At 39.4% G+C, this 18,117-nt stretch overlaps 1 protein-coding gene across 2 annotated transcripts in view; it reads left to right on the forward strand.

The window, feature by feature from the left end:
• LOC146308178 (leucine-rich repeat transmembrane neuronal protein 4-like) overlaps positions 1-18,117 on the forward strand; it is a 72,341-nt gene that overhangs the window by 20,341 nt on the left and 33,883 nt on the right. Inside the window, exon 2 of one of the 2 annotated variants that reach the window (XR_014772662.1) lies at positions 8,876-10,572. Coding sequence is in view for 1 of the 2 variants with exons in the window: in XM_084746501.1 (XP_084602627.1) it covers positions 8,876-10,506 (1,631 nt within the window). In the remaining variant the exon portion in view is untranslated. The remainder of the gene's footprint in view (positions 1-8,875; positions 10,573-18,117) is intronic. The other variant, XM_084746501.1, reaches the window with a different exon arrangement.

Here is an 18,117-nt window from a genome sequence, read left to right on the forward strand (position 1 = left end):
CAGTGTAGGCTCAACCCACTGAAGTTATATGATAAAAATATATCCATGCAACAGTTTTATAAGACACAGTCTACCACACAAACCCAGTCCACAGCCAATCTTATTGAAAAAGGTGGAAAAAACTAACTTGACTTGGGAACAGATTTACCGTTGTGATTATACAGGAATGTGTACTTCTTCACTACTGTAGTACAAGTTGTTCAAATCTCCAAGATGTAACTTCTGTGAGATATGAAATCTCTGCAACCCTCTGGCGCTGATTGGTCATGCTCCACTAGAGAGGGCCAGGTAAACAGATGTGTGCAGCTTACCACGTAAGATCAAATCTCTTCTGAGGGAAAAAAGGGAGACAGCAATGCCTATCTGAACTGTGGGTGAAGCATTTCATTTTTTTTCAAGGCTCTCACTTCATGTGTTTTCTTCCCATATTGACATTTACAAGATTAGTATAATATTGCTTAATTGTTTTTCTTTAATGATGATTTAAATCAGACACATTTTGCTTTCTAATATAACACTCCAGCTTTCTAAATAATGTCAATTATAACTTAACAAAGTGTAGCTTGTCTGGTTGATGTTAATGTATGCAAGTACATGTAATTGGGCATCTTGGTTTGTGTGTTTTTAGTTCATTCAGAACATGATGTGACATTGAGTGTGTCTCTTTCCTCATTAGCATCATAAAGCTTTATTTCACTCCACTTTATCTGTGTAGTATTGTTGGTGTGTCACTGCCAAGAAACACAAGTCACCTTACAAGTGAAGTCTAGAAGGATAATTATTTTCAACCAGCTGTATTTCCCATAAATTTGACTATTGTGGCTCTATTTGTCATGCCTCTGTTGGAGAGATTTAGGGAAATAGGGATTCGGTCAAAACAATGTATATTTAAGGTAGCACCGCGAGCCTCCTACAGCTTCTCAAATACATGTGATTTTGACGCAAATAATTTCAAACACATAGAAATATTTAACTTAGAAAGCAGCCACCTGCAACAGCCATTTTGGCTAACTGCATATTGATCTACATCTGGGGCAACTTGCTGGCTGACCTGTTCCTCTGGTGCCATGCCATTGTTCTGACAGCGCATTATTCTGAAACCCAAATAGTCTGAAAAATATCCCATTGGACAGAAAGCCCATTTGTCCAGCAGCTCGTTATCCTAAAAAGAACTGCCATTACTACTTAAGCCCCACTGCTCCGAGCCTACGTACTTAACGCACTTATATAAATCCAAACCATGATTTTTTTTTTCCTAAACCCAACTGCAACATTAACCAGGTGCTTATTATTGTTACCATCACAACCAAGGTCACCTGAATATTGTTACCATGGCAATGAAGGTCACCTGGATACAAAGGTCAAATGGCATCTGTGCGTCAAAGTGTTGGGATTGACTGTATTTCCACCACTTTTGACAGTAACTAATTATTTTTTAAAATGAACTAAAGTGCAATTTTAATTGATGCATTATACATTACATTTGACTTGTATAGAAATAGTGAATAACTGCAACTGATTCAACATCACCCAACATTATGGTGATGTAAGACAGTTCAGGCAATTTGAGCTTACTTTTCATTATTGGACTGTTTATAATATAAACTGGCATCATATAATTAGTATCGACTACTGCAGCACATTTCCAGCATCCTGTGGTTGTTATTTTACTAAATCCTGCTGTCTAATCCAAGGCAATAAAAATGTATTTTACTGGTAGGAACACCAGTTGTTGCTGCCCTCTGGTGGTTGGAATATGTTAATAACTCCTATTAGTGATAACGGGTATAATGATAGATAAAAATCTATTATTGTACCCTAAAAAAACTGATAGTTGTCACCAAAATAATATAACTACGATAAAATAATATAGCTATCTATGTGTTAATGACAGAATTGAAGCAGACATTTAAAAGTAATGCAAAGGTTACTATCCTAGTAAGTAAGTACATTTATATGAAGTAGGGTGGCACAGTGGTACAGTGGTTAGCACTGTCGCCTAACAGCAAGAACATTCTCAGTTCAAATCCCCCAGCTGGCTGTGGAGCTGGGGAGTTTGTGGGTGGGGCACGACCTTTCTGTGTGGAGTTTGCATATTCTCCTTGTGTCTGTGTGGGTTCTCTCCAGGTACTCTGTGCAGGTTCTTTCCAGGTGGCTTACCCCCACAGTAACCAAAGACATGCAGCATAATAGGCTAATGGATAACTCTAAATTGCCTGTAACTGTGAATGTGAGCATGAGTGGTTGTTTGTCTCTATGTGTCAGTCCTGAGATGAACTGGCAACATGTCCAGGGTGTAGCCCGACTCTCCCCCAATGTCAGCTCGACCTTACCATCAAGGATAAGAGGTTGAGGACAATGGATGGATGGATAAGCAGTAACTGATAAAGTAATTCCATCAGTTTTGAGGGAAGTAACTAGTAACTGTTAAGCATTACTGAATTTCAGTAACTTGGCCAACATTGTCAAAAAACACAAGATATTAAGGTCAGGAAACTCCATGGAGACAATTTATTTTTAGAACAGCATGCCCTTGGAGTAGTGGGCCATCGGAGCAATGGTCAGTCCCCATCCATCTTTGCATGCCGTTTTGTTTACATGTGTGAGGCAGACTTACACTTTGATGGTTTACTGTATTTATTCAAACTGGTGTGCAGCAAAAAGAGCAGACAAGAAGAATGGCAGTGTCCCTGCACTCACTGCTCCCCGCAGCTGACTGAGGAGGAAAACGTTTGCTGCAGAGAGCGGGACCTGTTGATGCCAGACTTGGAAAACAGATGTGCCCGCGGATGAGTGATTCAAGCTGTGTAACTGCTGCGCTTATCGACACGTTCGTACTGCAGACTTTGCTTCATCTGCCCAAAATCAACTGTAAGAAAAGACAGGAGGCCAGCTGTACCAAACAGTCAGCTCTCCATACAGTTAGAAAAGGCTGCTGCAAAAATGAAAAGAATGTGGCATCTCGGAGGAGTGTTTTGGTCAGCTTGCAGAGCAATTAGTTACAACTGGAGACTCATCCAGGGGTAGTGTTTGTTGATGAAAACTGCACAGTGTGTATCTTGTCATTTTGTTTGTGCAATTAAGAAACTCACAGGCACTTGCTTGCCAGTAGTTCTCTAGCACAAATGGAAAGCGATTCTCATTCTTTCACATGTAAACAAACAGTGGGCAAGTTAACCTGGATGTAGATCCCAATGCAGTTCACCATAATTGCCGTTCCAGGCAGCTGCTTCCCGTATTCTTTCAGTCAGACTCAGACGCGGGTGTCTGAAATTACTCATGTAAAAATCATGTTTATTTGGAAAGCTGGAGGAGACCATTGCAGCTAGACCCGATATATATTGTTTAGGGTGAGTCCTTGTTTTGAATGGAGGCGATACGTGCAAAGTTGGCACGATCAATAGAGCCATAGTAGCCACATGGTTCTTAAAGCATCTGATGCATGAATAAAGAGGAAAACCAAAGTGGTGCTCGTGCAGAATACCACCTTTAATGACTGAATAATCATTAATCATAAGTCTCTTCATCCTACTCTATAAAGCCTCCCATGGGAGCTCGGTGTACACATGTCTAGTGGGTTTTTATTACTTCTCTGTCTCCACAGAAATCCATGCTGAACCAGTGTGGGCTAATTAAAGATGCTGTCATGCGGAGGCGTCAATGAGCCAGTGGCTGAATGTTGTGGCTTTCTATCACATCGTACATCCTGGAGTTTTCTACCATCTAAAATATGTATGAATGCCCCTCTCAGTTTTTCAGTGGGGGCACAAGCACACAAGATCTCAAATGTAGTTTTACTGATACTACATAGTCAGGTTTCCCTAAGGAGTTCACGGCAGACTATAACAAATGCTCCAATGGGATTATCGTCAAGGGAAAACTGATAACTGTGTATAGTGCTATGGATGCTTGGCCACTTCACAGAGTACCTAATGGGGGTGATGGAGGTGGTGGTGCACCTACAGCATGGAAGACCCTAATACCCGAATTCATATTGCACAAATAGCAAGGTCTTTACAACAAGGGTAACACAACCTCCATCCATCCAGTTCCAATAAATATGGACTGAATTTTCATTACAGTTCCAACCCCACCTCACTGAAGCATGAAAGAAATTTCATTGGCAAGGAATACAAAACACTGTAAAAAGTTTAAAATGAAACATGGAATTTAATTACGAGTAAAATATAATTTTCAACAAGTAAAAGTTATTTTTTGTGGTTGTTCTTGTTTGGCAATTTTATGGCTCAAAACAAAGCTGTCTGTACCAGGTACAATGGTATAGCAAGTAGTGACTAAGGCAGATCATGTGGGACAGTGCATGTTTGCTGCCCATTTTAGCACAACATTGTCACAGTGTGTGACACTCCCCAAATTGTGGTATAATGATGCATAATAATGTGTTCCGCACAATGCATGCCATATGACAACGGAAGAATTTTCTGCTCTGTTTCTGTGAATGTGTGTGTGTATATTTGGGGGGGGGTGTTTGTTTACAAGGTACAACAGCAGGACAGTAGGTTAGCACATAGAAATGACAAGTGATTTTCTATACATAAAATACTGCCCTGGAGCTTTGCTTTATATTAAAGCTAGGGCTGTGTGATATCACCAGAATTACATACCCAGATTTCATTTCTTTTCATTTCCAGGTGATACCATTATCTAGTACATTTTATGTAAATTCAAGAAATGAATAGTTTAGATGAAATGCCCACATGGAAAGGACAAATAAAAGGTACTTACTTACCTTTTATTAACAACCTTTGTGCAATTTTTTAAGTAAGCATGGAATAAAATATAAAATACTAATGCATGAAATATAAAAATGTAAATATAAAACATTTTTGAAATAGTTGCAAACAAAATAAATATAGGCCTTTGGACAAAAATATCAAAATTTTGTTTTTTGTACAGGTCTGCAGCACAATTTGCAAAGTACTGTCATACTTTTCATATCTAAACCACATCCATGTGACAGAAGTAGCCCCACTTTTAGGTACAAGCTCCTTGTATTATCTTGGCTCCTCCATGTTTGTTTGTTTCCTTCATGCAAATCCCTTGCAACACGACAAAATAAATCATGTAGCATAATATGACACAAGGCTTGTTTTTTCTGTTGCCACACAATATATATCTTTATTTAGAAAAGCCGTAATTAAATCTACATATTGGAGATTGTAGTGAACGTTACAAAGACATTACACAACACTCTATCTACTCCTCATTTATAGCTTTCAGAGGACTTGTCAGTGATTATTAAATGACTACAAAGCACATGATGTGCAAATTTACAAACTTGCATCATCATTTAATGCAAATTCCCATCATTATTATTATCTACCTTGGTCTGTTTCTCTTTAATTATGTCTGTCTGTCTGTCCACACGGTTCTGGAAGGCAATATGTCTCCTCCTTGTATATATATAGCGTTGCACCAGTACCAGTAATATGATGCATTTCTGTTTTTGTATTCATGTCATTCACTTGCTGTCATTTTATAAACCTTGTCTCAAAGTCAAACAGTAACTTTGTATGCATATACAAAACAAATCACAACTCTGTGTGTGTGTGTGTGTGTGTGTGTGAGAGAGAGAGAGTGGTCTTTTACTTCTATTTTTGTGAGGACTAGTTTGAGTGTTAGACCTTGAGAGTGATGACATTTTTGGAAAGTGAGGATGTTTTGTCCTGTCCTTCATTCTGAGAAGGACTGTTTGGGGGTTGAGACTTGTCTTAATGGCGAGGTTAGTATTATTATGCTAAAGTTAGGTTAAGTGTTTTAGGGTTAATATGTAGTAGTGGTGGCTACGGTTAAGGCATCAGGTCAGAAAGAGTCCTTACAAGTGTAGCAGTACAAATGTGTGTGCTGTACAAATAGTGAACTGCTGCCAAGTACAGATCTGTGGGCGGTTAATATCGTGTCAGCTGTTCATAAGGTATATTTATATGATATTTATATATTCATGCTAATGTGTAATCATAAGGAACATGATTTCACTGTTCTGTCAATATGTTTTCTCAATTGGCAACACGTGTAAAAGAAGGGATAGGTGAAGCTATTCTTTGTTACTAAACAGGAGACTCAAAGTCCAGAAAATGTAAGCCATATCTAATAATGCCATATAATATAGTGAAAAACAATATCTTACAATGTAAATACCTATAGCATGATTAATACTGTTATAAGGTACAGTCCTGCTCTATTCTTCAATGTTTTCAAACCCCTACTTCAGGAAATAATTTCTCTCTCTCAGTACATTGGATATAATACCATACACACACAGTTATAATCACAGCACTTCAACAAATGATAGTTCTCCTATATACCATACCTATGCCAGCATTTATTATTAAAAACCACTAGACCTTGAAGATCACTATGAAATAAAAAAAAAAAATCAGATCCCCATTCCAACTATGGCTTTATACATCTCCACAATGCTGCTTGTCATCCCTGCCTTCACCAACTTCCTCCTCAGAAACATCGCCGTCTGAGCCTGTCCAAACAAAATTAACACCCCTCCTCCCTGTATGCCTTTGTACACTACCTCCTCATTGTTAATTGTCAAATCTGAAGCCGTTAACGTCACTGCAGCTTCTGCAAAAACCCGAACGTGAGAGCAGACAGGTGCCTGAGGGGAGGTAAAAGTCATTTGAAAGCAGAGGTGTCTCGAGATATGGACGTCCTCAGTCCGAGCATTACTCAGAGTGAGACCAGATGAAGGCCCTTGGTCAAGGATGTGTGCCTTGACATATTGTGCAGTCAGAATGTATTAGAACTGTAGCATGTATCTTTGAACGTGGTGGCTCTCTACTGCAGGATGTAGAATTTGAAATCAAACAAGGCTATAAGGATAAAGGGAAAACTGTCTGCTTTAATTTAAAAGTGCTTACATCCGGTGACTGACTTGGACAGTCAAGAACATTCCACTCTTTGATCATTAAAAAAACCTCTTGATTGCCTTGCCTGTATGTTGAGGATCAGTGTCCAGCTGCAGTGACCTTCACTTGTACTACACGCTCTTTATGTCTTAAAAGGGATCACAAGTCCTACACTGTTCACTCTTTATGAAGGACCTTAAATTTGCCAGTTGTCACAACATTGACTGGTTAAGGTTGTCATTGATCCAGATGATAAGATATTTATAGTCATACAGGAAACTCACTCAATACAGTCCATCAAGAGTGACGAATCAGAAATATGATTGTCTCTGTTTTAAAATAAGGGTGCTGCATTTAAAACAAGTTTTTTGGAAACCATCAACAGCAAACTGCAGTTGTTCTAAGTCTAAGCATTACAATATACAGTATCATCATCAGCATAGAGATTGGTGTCATGAGTACTTAAATGTGAAGCAACGGGACAGAACCCAAAATATCAACTCATTGAAATGCTCAGGAGTTATCTGAGTTACCTGAATTTACAAACTGTATTATACAACAGAACAGGCAATTTCAGACAGAACAAATCTTTAGTGAATCTATTTTGATGGAAGAACTTTTCTTCAAATTTAGTGGGAGAATCTGAAAACTTCTTGTCAAGGTCCTCTTGACCCTTAATGATTTTGGGACTATAACACTACCATTGTCATGAGTACTTTTATATTAAACACATATATTCCCGTGGATGTAAGATTGTGAAAACCTTTTGAAATGGTGAAAGGTCGGGTCTGGCTTGTCTACGAAAAAGTAGATGGGGAGTGCTGACAACTCTGCAGGGGGGAAAAGAAATATAACAGCATGTTTCACTGGGAAGCAGAAAAGATTTTTCTTCAAAACAGTGAAAAAGGCATCCAACTCTCCTTTTCAAATCAACATAGAAATCCACGAGGACTTGCAGATTGTGGCAACTCTTCAAAACTGAATGTGGAAGGCTTGTGCTGTCCTGAGAAAAAAAGTACTTTGACATGATCCTTCTTCTCTTTGGTAGTCTTGGTTGATTTAGTCTCTTGGTATTTTAACCCTTAACACAGAGGTTCCCAGCCTTTTCTCCTTGGAGCCCCCCTACTTCTATCTGAGGAAAACTACTGCCCAAAATAAACATCAGTTAAATAGTTTCTTTTACCTTTGATAAGTGTGTCTTTTCTAGTATAAGCTTAACATTTTTTCCTTTCATCAACCCAATAGAGTAGGTTTAGACACACTCAGCCTTACTAAGATAATAAGAATGATTCATTATCACAGAGCTTGAGAGGCCACAGAGTTGTCCTACAAAGTAACCTGCTATTTTTAATTTAGGACAAAGAATGTATTTTTTGCACAGTTTTGTGTACAGACTTTTGCATATAGTGTGATTTTAGTTAATGTGTAATTCTAATTTTGAGAACCTCAAAACAAAGTCTTGGGGACCCCCTGTGACGTCTGACATCCCCCCAAGGGGGGCCTCGACCCCAACTTGGGAACCAGTGCCTTAACAGATGTGTAGAATGTTTGTCCAGATGTTCATCATCCTTTAAGAATTTACGTTCAGAATATTAATGTTTGAGGTCAGCAACATCTTAAACACTTTTGCAGAAATTAACGTCATGACCCGTGATCATAAGAAGTATTGAAGCATTAAAGGAACCAGAAAATAATTCTTATACTGCAGCCATTATTCCATTTGTATTATTGCAGAAGTAAAAAAAAGTAATTATTTTGCAGTATATTTAAGTCACCTGAGTGTTTCATGTAGTTGGTACTACTACTAACCAAGAACTTATAAGAACTAATTACTTCTCACATGGTAAATATGTTGGACAAGTTATGAATCCATGTGCAATTTTTGATTTGTCTTCAGTTTTTTTTTTTGCAAATAACATCTCAAAATGTGTCTTCGTCTCCAACAGACTTCTTAAAATCCTCTCTCTGTGTTTCTATCTTGTATTCTCCTGTAGGTTCATTGCTGTGTGATGGACGACTGGCACACCTCCTCTTTCCTCTCCTCCTCCTCTTACGGGCTCCCCTGTTGTTCAGCTTTGGTGAGCGCACCTGCCCCAATAGCTGCCGATGTGAGGGTAAAACCGTCCATTGTGATTCAGCTGGCTTCTTAGATGTCCCAGAAAATGTCTCAGTAGGCTGCCAAGGCCTGTCCCTACGCTACAATGAACTGCACACCCTGTTACCATATCAGTTTGCTCACCTCGGCCAGCTCCTCTGGATATATTTAGACCACAATCAGATTTCAGCTGTTGACAGTCGAGCATTCCAGGGAGTTCGCAGGCTTAAAGAGCTAATACTGAGCTCCAACCGGATCACATCCCTGCACAATTCAACATTCCATGGAATTCCCAATCTGCGCAGTCTTGACTTGTCCTACAACAAATTGGAAATCCTGCAGCCAGGTCAATTCCATGGCTTACGAAAACTACAAAACCTACACCTACGCTCAAATGGTCTCTCCAACATCCCAATTCGAGCATTCCTGGAGTGCCGAAGTTTGGAGTTTCTGGATCTGGGCTACAATCGAATCAAGGCTCTTACCCGCACCACCTTTCTGGGGCTGCAGAAGCTGATGGAGTTGCATCTGGAGCACAACCAGTTCTCACGGATCAACTTTTTTCTGTTTCCACGTTTAGCCAACCTGAGATCACTCTATCTGCAGTGGAACCGCATTAGGGTGGTCAACCAGGGCCTTCCGTGGACTTGGTATACACTGCAGAAGCTCGATCTGTCTGGAAATGAAATACAGACCTTAGACCCTGCTGTGTTTCACTGCTTGCCCAACCTTCAAGTCCTGAACTTGGAATCCAACAAACTGTCCAATGTGTCTCAGGAGGCAGTGTCAGCATGGATCTCACTGACCTCCATCAGCCTTGCTGGGAACATGTGGGATTGTGGAACTGGTATATGCCCACTTGTGGCTTGGTTGAGGAATTTTCGGGGTAGTAAAGACACCACTATGATATGCAGCAGCCCAAAGTATCTCCAGGGAGAGAAAATTATGGAAGCCACGAGGAACCATGGTATTTGTGAGGAAACTGATTACGTTCTAACTGAAACACCCTCACCGATGTCTGAGCTAATTTCTGAAGCCACCGCTGAACCAACCTATGCCCCTACGAGTGGCTCTCCACCCATGCCACCAACCAGCACCTATGGCCCTCCCCCACCATACAGACCTCGACCTATTCCTCATCCTACCTTTCCAGGGCATATGAGCAAGGACCCAAGAGACTCAGTTGCTCGCACTCGACCCACTCATATACCACCCCCAGATATGGAGCACATGACTCTGCACAAAGTGGTGGTGGGCAGCGTGGCACTCTTCTTCAGCATGTCCCTACTCTTGACAATTATCTATGTGCTGTGGCGACGCTATCCAGGTGCAACCAGGATGCTCCAGCAGCGATCCATGGTGGGGCGGAAGCGTCGCAAAAAGAGTCCAGAGCCAGAGCAGAACCTGAGCTCCCAGCTGCAAGAGTATTACATGAGCTACAACCCTGCTGCCACACCAGAGGCATTGGAGGTGCTAGGCAATGGCACTGGTTCCTGCACTTGCACAATTTCTGGCTCCAGGGAGTGTGAGGTATGATCCATCGCATCAGCCTAAAAATAAAAACTCAAAATCAAAACAAAAAGGCTCAACAGAGAGGTAAATCCTTTATCAAGTATGCCCTCTAAAAAGACACTTTTGAATCACAGTTAAGCACCCTTGACTCTGCGTTCATAACACGCTTTACTTCAAACGTTAGATGTCTCCAATTATTCAGGTCTTACTTTCAAAACCCTTAAGTGGAAAACAGAAAACAACTAATCTGATTCAGGGGAAGAAATCTGCAACAGCAATCAACTACATTATAACAGTAATGCAATACTGAGTTTTGCGTACTCTGAGGTTAATTGTTTGTGGCTTTAATTACTGTTTTGCAACACAATATTTACCTCTTATCATATATCTATTTCTTCTTCAAGGGACCATGAATAATCGGAAACTGTCTAACTATTTTGCAGGCACCACTTCACATCAGCATGGCTCATACATGTTTTAAGTAATTTGTTTGAAATATGTGAGAGAGAGAGAGAGTGTGTGTGTGTGTGTTTATGTATTACCCATGTTGTGGGGACAGATTTTTTAACACACTCACATTGTGGGAACTTGCTTTCCTTATGGGGCCAAAATGCAAGTCCCCAAACTTAAATCATGAATTTCATGGTGAAGACTTGGTTTATGATTAGGATAGATTTAGGTTTAGGTTGATGTTAGTGTAAAGGTTATGAGAGGGGTTAGGTAAGTCTCCAGGAAATGAATGTCAGTCAGTGTAATGCCCTCTAAAATGATGTGTCTCCCTGTGTGTGGAGGGATAGGACAGGATGCGCTGGTACATAAATGTGTGTATACAAAAGCTGTTTGTGACGCAATTTTAATTTTTATATTACTAATGCAAACTTCAAAATTGCCATAACTCTTTTCTTTTTTTTCTTATCAATTTGTGCAAAATTCACAGCAAGAGTGGACAAAGTGCATTGGTATTGGGATTTGGCAGTTTTGTTATCACATGCCAAAGTGAAAGTGGTTGCTTCAGAGGCACTAAAAAGTGAACAGCTCAGTTGTGCAATGAGATTTATGGTAACCTGCACAGAGGCAAGGAACTACAGTAATCCCAAAGCGTATGATACGCCTTAAATGCGGATCCCACCGCTGTGATAAGCAGTGTACACCAGGGTAATTACAGTAGAGCTGTGCTCCTGAAAATTTAGAATTGCAGGTCTTTGTTTGTTCTCAGGAAGAATGTTTTGTTAAGAAAACGCAGGTGCACACCTATGGCACAGTTGCTGACAGGTACAGACAGAGTTTAAAGGGTTAATTAAAATGCTGTGTTTGCAATGTATTTTGTTGAAAAGCTTGTGAAAATAAGTACCTAACAAAAAAGGCAGGAAAATACCTGAAACCAAGTAGTAAAAAAAAAAAAACTGTAATTCCCCCTCTAGTTACAGTAAGTCATGATAGCTTCGACTTATTCTTTCAATGGAGACTCAAGGTATGAGACGTTTAATGCAGAATATATGCATATTTAGAACTTTGGGGTCAAATTTTCATAATCTCATCATCATGAAGGGGCAGTAAATTATAAAAATGGCAATACAAATGTTTGCAACTTGCACAAATGTTTCAAATGAGAAGTAAGGAAACCTTGTGCTATTTTGTATTTATGAAATACTCTGTAGTGGATAATGCAGTAATAGAGTCTATCTTTTTCAGATGCTACATATTGTACAAAGCAACTTATTCATCATCGCTTCATTAGAAGGAAAGGTTGACAGTTACAATAGAGCTGAGTTACTTACATGATAACCCCTAACATTTGGAGCTGTAGTGTAATTCTTTTGATTGTGGGGGATTATGATTACATTTGATAAGGAAATTTAAAGGACAATGGGAAAGGGCAGTATTATGAAACTAAACTGATTTCTTGGGCTTCAGAATGCACCACTGAAAGATGTCTCCTTTATCCTGCCTCACTGACAGACAAACACGAAACAGCAATTGTGCGCAGGTTGTATGCATATGAATTAGTCAAGCAGCAGCTAATCAAGCAGTCAGTGACTGTGATTGTCCTCTTCTTCAAAAAGTACAGACCAGTGGTTAAGAGGTCAAACCAATGATAAATTTAAGGCCAATAAGGATGCTATGCATGAAGGGTCCTTTCAGAATCTCAGCAGTTCCACCTCCATAGTTAGTTAGTGCTACAAGTTTGGCTGCAGCTTGATTTAGCAACATGCTGCAGAACTCCACTGTCAACCAGGGGCTTGACTGGGTTGGCCAAAGTGGGACACAGGGGTGGCGTGAAGTACCTGCACGTGCCATCTCTTGCTAAAATTCTGCCCACCACAGCCTCTGAAAGACAGTGATGTTGGCCACAGATGTGCATGCCTCCACAGAGTTGTAGAGCCAAATGTCAGGTTGCTTTTCAGTTGAGAACACTAGCTCTTGATTAATTCATTAATCATTAATCATTAATCGTGATTAAACCTTTTTTAATTTTTTTTTTCTCATTTTCATTTTAAGTTTTCTTATTCATCAAATGACCATGCCAGACAAAATAATGTCAAATGAGGTGCAATTACTCACATTTCTAGACTATAAATTCATTATCAATTAATATGTTTTTGATCAGATAAATTAAAAGTTTAAAATCCCACAAAAAAAAGTAGCACCACACAAATATAACGTAGAGCTTCGATATCTTGTTCTTTAAGTCCCCAAAATGATATGTACCTCCAAAAGTAAGCAATCATACTTTGGCCAGTCAGATTTGGGGGAGGGGGGCAGTGGCACCCAAGGTAACTACCCCTGGACACGCCCCTGTTCTGAGCCAAAAACTACTGACAACACATACAGTAAAATAATGATATCTTTGGTTTTGTAAACACAGAACTCTCCCACAGAACAGAACTGTCTCCGAGCATCCTGAGTGACATTGACATCTGCCCAGTACCGAATTATTCTCCTGAGATTGGAATCTTGGGCTTGTTTGGTTTGATTGAAAAAAATCTCCGAACACATTTTTGCAGAGCACATCCATTACTTTTTTAAATGCTCTGATTATTTGCCAGGTTAAGCGGTCAAAAATTAATTAAGTTGAACTTTGACACTGGTATTCTGGCACTGAAGGGTAGCAGCAGCTGTGACAGTATCCTGGTCTCTATGGAGAAGAATTATGGAGAAGTTAATTTTGTGTCTCTCTGAATTCAGTTATCCAATCTACTCCACAGTCCTAATGGGTATTTGGTAAGAAATCTCAAGCAATGCTGAAAATTGATATTGTCATTACTTGCATTCTAAATAAGTCTGTAGCATCAAGTTAGCCGCTTTGTAGAATGTTTAAAAACAAACATAATCTCTTTATGATGTATTTATAAAGAAAATAAACACATTAGATATGTTCCCAACCTGTCATTTATGTATAATCAATTTGAAGCTGCTGCCATGCTCCATGATAAATATAATATAGGATGTCATAAACAAATTTCTATTATGACATGTCGATTTATTTTGAGACCTAAAAAGAGGCAGAGTAAACCCATGCTCAGGCAGTTGTATGTACAGTCCTGTGCCTGCTGTGTTAGTCATACATCTGGCACCAACATGCAGCTTGACTGCAGTTTGCGACAAAACAAAAGCAGTATTCTGATTTTCTCTCCTGCCACTGCAAGTCTTTCTGGAGCAATCAGCGTCAGTGTATTGTTTCTCACGACATAACTGTAATCCAAATCTCATCATCTCAAAAACAATCTCTCCTTTTCAACATCACTGACGGTTGTCTCCACTGCGGGGGGAGGGTAGGGGGGGGGTCTACACTGTTGCTTATTTCAGGCGTTTAATAATTGAGAAGCTGGCGTAAGCCTCGTTTAGTTTGATGAAAGTGCCATCTTGCTGGCCGGCACAGCTGGCTGTGCCTTTCATTATGGCCCTGTGCAGCGCCAGCAGTCCCTGCGGATGGCAATGTGGAAAAACAAAAGCCAACACAACACATTTAGCCTGCTGTGGGTATGATTCAGTGAGGTATTGTCAAGATGGGTGCAGAATGGTGTCAGAGCTCAGCAGGATACAGTTGACTGTCTCTTCTTCTTTGGATTTTAAGGTGTTAACGCTACAATCTCCGAATGTGAAAACCCCAGACAGGTGTTATCATTTACTCAGGCTGATTAGACTTCTGCCAGCCTAAAGTTGGATGCGGCTATGCAGACAGTCTGCTGAGATCACCAAAATCTATTCACTAATGCCCCATTCATATCATATACAGAATGTAAATGTGAGCAGTTGAATGGGAAATGCAGTTCAGGTCGTGTTGAGCAGGAGTTATTTGGAATTTCTGACAGCTACAACATCTAATACATGGAGAAAAGAACTGTGCATGTAAACAAAATAGTCCAAAAACACTAATAAACTGTGAATAATTAAATGAGCAATTAATTTTTTTAATATCAAAATCGTGGTTTTCAAGAGTGCACATCGCCAGAGCAGCAATTGTAATTGGAACTGAAGTTCACATTGCGTAAGGTCTGCTGCTCACATTAAAGCAATAACAAAAGTAGTGTTGGATCATGGGAGTTGTTGTTTTCATTGTTAAACAACCACCACTGCAGATCGAAAACTACCTCACAGGACTCATGCAGAAAAGTCATTCACATTAAGTTTAATTATGTTCACTGACTTCCCAGAGATTTCCAAGTTGTTCCAGTTGTTGAAAATATTTGGGATAATTTAAATACACAATCCAACAAAATACCAAAAGACACAAAAACATATGTCTAGCATTTTTGGACATTTTAATGCAGAAATGTCATATATTTCAACTTCAATGTAATAAACTGCCATCCTTAACAAGTGGAGGTGAGAAGAAAAGTTGATTCAAATCAGAACTGAGATTCTTGTCTTCTGTGATTATGAATCAATTCAAAGAAGTAGCGTAGTTAATCTTTAAAGGAGGCCAGTGTTTGGGCGTTGCAAGTAAGTCAAAGTGTTTATAGTCATTGCACAGTTAAAAGTAAGTTTCCCTGTATGATGAAATTCTTTCTTTGCCTTCCACACTGAATGCTGTTGAACTATGGACCACACATATAAAAGTGAAGAACCATATAAAGTGTAAGAAAATTGAAAGTAGCAATATAAAATCTAAAAATACAATACACATAAATAAAGGAGAGAAACAACATAAATAACTTACAAAGTAACATTATGTACAATTACAATATACAGTATCAAAAATACACGTTATATACAAAGTCCAATATAGAATAACAGTGTCAGAGACTGTGCAGAAGTAGCAGCATTGTAAGAAATTAAGTAGCATGAATGTAAAATTCTGCCAGGTATACTGTGCAAAATGTGAATATGAGCAGTATGAATGTGCAGAGTGCAGTGCACTCCATGTGCAAAGTTCGTGTGTGCAAAATTTGTATGCAAGTGGGCAGTGGGTTTGATCTGTTGATCAGTCTGAGTGCCTGCATTTCACACATCTGTACTTCCTAGCAGAAGTCCAGCACTAACAAACAAGGTGACAAACCATCATGCTCCACACCACTTGACAAAAGTCAGCCAACTTTTATTAGTCAAAGAAATTGACTCATGGTTCACAGACCGTTTTTATTTGACAGATCTGCGTCCATACGATGTTGTGGATAATGATGGATTTCCCTGGTATCAGCACAGGGCAGCACAGGGAGTATTCTCCACAGGCGAGGATTAAAAAAAACTTTTTTCCTTAGTCCAGAGCACATCAACAGCTGAAAAATGAAGCCATTGTAGACGTGCCAAAAACTACAGTTCCTCAAATGGCCACTTGAGGCTGGTTCTAAAAGGCAAAACGAGGCAAAACGGAGGCAAACTTGGAGGCAAGCAGAGAAATATCCCACATAGCCATAGCCAAAACTGCCATCTTGCTGCTGTTGTTGGGTGCCAGAATCTAAGTAATCATATAATAAGTAATAATAATAATAGCTGAAAACTGAAGTTTTATTGCACACCAGCTGCCACTGCCAGTCAAAAAAAGAAACAAAACAAAAAGACAATGCGATATGATGAAGGCTGGGTGATGTGTGTGAGATGTGACAAAATGAACAAAAGGAACTCCCAAATTGCCAGGAAAGAAAATATTCTCCCACAAATTGTCTTATTAAAACAGAAAAATAAAACCAATCACCTTCTGAATTGAAGTTTCTCTCTTTCATCAAACAAAGAAATGCTGTAATTGCCTTGTTTTTTTTTTTTAACATAAAAAAACACCTCACCAAAACTTGTTTTTCCACTGTTTTAACAATCACCAGCTCTGAAAAATTGGCAATTGTAGAAGGACTGTCCATCCACTGAGTGACATGGGCATACGCAGGGTGGCCAGTTTGGTCCCATTGGTTAATGTGAACTTTTTGAAGTAACACTCATGATCTTGGAGTGCGAGTGACTATACATAGTCAGAAAAACTCAGAAAAAAAACAGCAACAACAGCAACGGGGGTCTATATATAGTCCCAATTGCTCACCTTACAGCAGAAATAAACACAACCTGGTACAGAAAACCATTGGTTTCTAAAGCTAATTTCCTCGACAACTGTACAGGAGGTTAATGATTGCATTATCCTTAATTAAGGGAATGCTGGCTTTAAGTGACAAGTAGATACTATTATTGGTAGCTAGCTGCTAGGTATCTGCTTCATTCAGCCCACTTCAGCTCCATCCACACTCCACACATGCCTATTTTTGGATTACCCAGGAGTTACGTGCAGTCACGCACTACTAAGATGGTGACTGCTAGAGCCAACACACCAAGAGCTTCACAATGGCTCTTTAGAAACCGATGGGTGAAATTACTTCTATGTTTTATACGGTCATTGGAGCACATAGATCAACTCAAGTTCTCAAGCTCATAATCATGCAGGAGACTGGAACATGCTTCCAAATGCAGTTAGCTTTAAACACAAGGCTTTCTACTCCCACACAATTTTCTCTGCTTTTTTCATGTAGGTCAGACAGCGAGACCAGTTAGCTGAACCGCTAGTTATATTTCATTTTGCATTTTAGTGGACTAAAAATGCGATTGGATTGTTTGGCACACAGTGCACTGGAGTAAGAGCCTGAAAAACATGTAATTTTATCATTGTTTTAAACCGCTACCCATCCTGTATAATAAGCTAAAATGCACTGCCCCTTACTGATCAATACAGGATGCAATTTGTCCCATATTTTCATGCGGACCCTTCTCAAACCCATGCACTATGGTTTCACATGCTTGAAACGCCATGGGAAAAAATAAAACCAAAACAGTTTAATGAGAGTAGCAAAGCGGAGTAGTTTTAAATCAAAATGACAGGCAGAAGTTGTCTGTCACTCTACATCATCGTCATCGCCCTGGCTCGAGACTTGGGCGGTGGTATTTAAAAACGCTGGTAAATACCTCCAAAAAAGGAATTTATTCTTTACTATAAATTATTCAGTCATCCAGCAAAGTGGTCTCTGTGGTCTACGAGTTATTTGCTATTTCAGAATTTATCAGTTGGTTCTTACTTCCTCCATATATACCAAAAAGTTTATTTGAACAGATCAAACACTTTACCCACATTGATCATCTGATGTTAAAATCAATGCAGCTCCGCTTCACTCTTATTGACTTTTTATTTCCTTTACATTCATGTTGAGAGGA

Source organism: Lutjanus erythropterus, chromosome 20 (assembly GCF_056507025.1).
Source record: "Lutjanus erythropterus isolate fLutEry1 chromosome 20, fLutEry1.hap2, whole genome shotgun sequence".
Lineage (NCBI taxonomy): Eukaryota > Metazoa > Chordata > Actinopteri > Lutjaniformes > Lutjanidae > Lutjanus > Lutjanus erythropterus.